At 49.7% G+C, this 2,499-nt stretch overlaps 2 protein-coding genes across 2 annotated transcripts; one reads left to right on the forward strand and one right to left on the reverse strand.

The window, feature by feature from the left end:
- trappc1 (trafficking protein particle complex subunit 1) lies at window positions 1-2,007 on the reverse strand. Its single transcript, XM_031839184.1, has 5 exons — window positions 1,180-2,007; window positions 897-995; window positions 755-825; window positions 351-489; window positions 1-221 (listed from the first exon to the last, which is right to left on the reverse strand). The coding sequence occupies exons 2-5, from the start codon at window positions 993-995 to the stop codon at window positions 93-95; spliced, it is 438 nt and encodes a 145-aa protein (XP_031695044.1). The 5' UTR covers window positions 1,180-2,007; the 3' UTR covers window positions 1-92.
- Window positions 1,436-2,494, forward strand: psmb6 (proteasome 20S subunit beta 6; the record flags this gene model as incomplete). Its single annotated transcript, XM_031839183.1, has 5 exons — window positions 1,436-1,547; window positions 1,811-1,878; window positions 1,967-2,032; window positions 2,225-2,290; window positions 2,374-2,494. Coding segments are annotated over exons 1-5 (417 nt in total), but the record flags the coding sequence as incomplete, so codon positions are not given.
- Window positions 2,495-2,499: the final 5 nt, after the last annotated feature.

A 2,499-nucleotide genomic window follows, 5' to 3' on the forward strand; every position in this document is an offset into this window, starting at 1 on the left:
TCGAGTTCACACATTTAATCTTAATGTTCACAATAAATACAACATCACTGAGCGAGTGAGTGTGTGTACGTGTGTGTGTGTGTGCTCGTCTATCAGGCGGCGCGAGGACTGTAGAACGGGAGTCCTCTGATGAACGAGTCCAGTCGACTGCTGAACAACTCGCTGTCCAAACTGTGTCCCAACACACAGACAGGGTTCTTCACTATGTACTCCACATACAGCTGAGAGACAGACAGGCAGAGAGAGTAAGTCAGTAGTTAATAGCTATTAGCTAGTAGAAATATGTAAATCAATGAAAACATGTAATATTTTGATGTGTGTGTGTGTGTGTCTCTCTCTCTCTCTCTTACGTTGCTGTAGATCTGCTGCAGTGTCTCTCTGGCGTTGGGGACAGACAGGTCCGTGTTCATGATGAACCTCAGTCCACTGGGAGTCTCGTAGTAGTGAAGACGGTACTTACTGGTCTGAAAGGACAGGAAGCCCTCCTTCCTGAGGACAGACAGGCTGCTAAGGACCACAGACAGACAGGCAGGGAGGGAGACAGACAGACAGACAGACAGACAGACAGGCAGGCAGGGAGACAGACAGACAGACAGACAGGACAGACAGACAGGGAGGGAGACAGACAGACAGACAGGCAGGGAGACAGACAGACAGGCAGGGAGGCAGGGAGACAGACAGACAGACAGACAGACAGGCTGCTAAGGACCACAGACAGGCAGAGAGGGAGACAGACAGCTGTTGTGAAGGATACATGTCCAGAGGAGACATCTTACTGACGAAGGAGCGGATGGAGAAGAGCATCCCGTACATCAGCTTAAACTCCTGCAGACAGACAGGTTATCAGACAGACAGACAGACAGGTTATCAGACAGACAGGTATTGCTCTGTCTCACCTCATCCTTGGAGATCCCGGCCTGCTTCTTGCGGTTCCACTCATTATAATACAGACAGCTGCCGTTACGGTCAAATATGTACAAGTTATGGACGGTCATCTGGAACAAAACACACATATCATGTACGACAGGACGGTCAATTAATGAGCCGATACTAAAGACTAAAAACATCAGTTAAATAAAACACGCTAGTTAAACATATTTAATAACTCATTAAAAGTCAAAAAATGCGTTGAAATAAGTATTTAAAGAGAGATTTAAGAGACATTTTAGGAGTGTTTACCTTATTTTCCTGTTTCCGGTTTTCTGTTTCCGGTCGAGCTCAGGACCCCGGTGAAGAGGTGTCCGCTTACATGCCAGAACAAAACTGCTTTTTTGTGGACTTTTATATAAATTTACATTTTAATTATAGTGAAGAGACAGAAACACGTGTTGAAATCCAACTCGTTATTTAATGACGCAGGATTATCTATTAAATATATTCTATCTATTATTGCGTAAATTACCCGCTCACTGTGACGTCACAGCTCACGCAACTAACAGACGAGAAACAAGATGGCGGCAGCAACAATGATGCCGTACTTCGGACAGCAGATGTCTTCTAAAACCGAACTGGTCCCGGACTGGACCAGCCAGGAAGTCAGCACCGGGGTGAGTACGCACCGGACCGAACTGGACCGGACCGTGTTCTGGTCCCGTAGAGAGTTTTAAAGCTGAAAGCAGCGGTTGAATGAGACAGCACTTCTCACTGCAGTGAAGCTAATGACGGCTAACCGTCCGATAATGGGCTCACTGCGGGAACACCACATCAAACGGCTTTAGACGATAAATAGTGCGCTGTTGTTTCTGATCTATTAACACGTTAACCTGTCTGTCTGTCCACCTGTCTGTGTCTCTACTTGTCTGTCCGTCAGACCACCATCATGGCGGTGGAGTATGATGGAGGAGTGGTGATCGGGGCCGACTCACGGACCACCACCGGGTGAGAGAGTCTGTCTGTCTGTCTGTCCGCACTGTGAGGAGGACACACTCCTTTAACCTGTCTCTCTCTCTACCCGTCTGTCTCTCAGAGCTTACATCGCCAACAGAGTGACGGACAAACTGACTCCTATCCACGACCGGATCTTCTGCTGCAGGTGAGTCCTCCAGACCAGGACCCAGACCTCCTCCTAACCTTTACAGAACCCAGACCAGGACCCAGACCTCCTCCTAACTCAGACCAGGACCCAGACCTCCTCCTAACCCAGACCAGGACCTCCTCCTAACCTTTACAGGACCCAGACCAGGACCAGACCCTCAGGCTGACCCTCATGTGTGCTGGTTTACAGGTCTGGATCAGCTGCTGACACTCAGGCCATCGCTGACGTGGTCACCTACCAGCTGGGCTTCCACAGGTAACACACACACACTTTGATTGACAGTCCCAGCAGCCAGTCATCTGTAGCTAACCTCTACCTGTGTTGTCCCGCCCCCTCAGCATCGAGCTGGACGAGCCCCCATTGGTGGAGACAGCCGCCAATCTGTTCAGAGCGAGCTGCTACAGATACAGAGAAGAGCTGACGGCTGGGATCCTGGTGGCAGGCTGGGACCGCAGGAAGGGGGG

The sequence above is a fragment of the Anarrhichthys ocellatus genome, unplaced genomic scaffold (genome assembly GCF_004355925.1).
Source record: "Anarrhichthys ocellatus isolate YVR2014 unplaced genomic scaffold, GSC_Weel_1.0 scaffold1379, whole genome shotgun sequence".
In the NCBI taxonomy this organism is placed as follows: Eukaryota; Metazoa; Chordata; class Actinopteri; order Perciformes; family Anarhichadidae; genus Anarrhichthys; species Anarrhichthys ocellatus.

Coding starts and splice junctions, on each gene's coding strand:
- trappc1 (XM_031839184.1), bottom strand. CDS start 995: ATGACCGTCCATAACTTGTACATATTTGACCGTAACGGCAGCTGTCTG. Junction 826..896: donor CCGGGATCTCCAAGGATGAG/GTGAGACAGAGC, acceptor GTCTGTCTGCAG/GAGTTTAAGCTGATGTACGG. Junction 222..350: donor TGCAGCAGATCTACAGCAAC/GTAAGAGAGAGA, acceptor TCTGTCTCTCAG/CTGTATGTGGAGTACATAGT.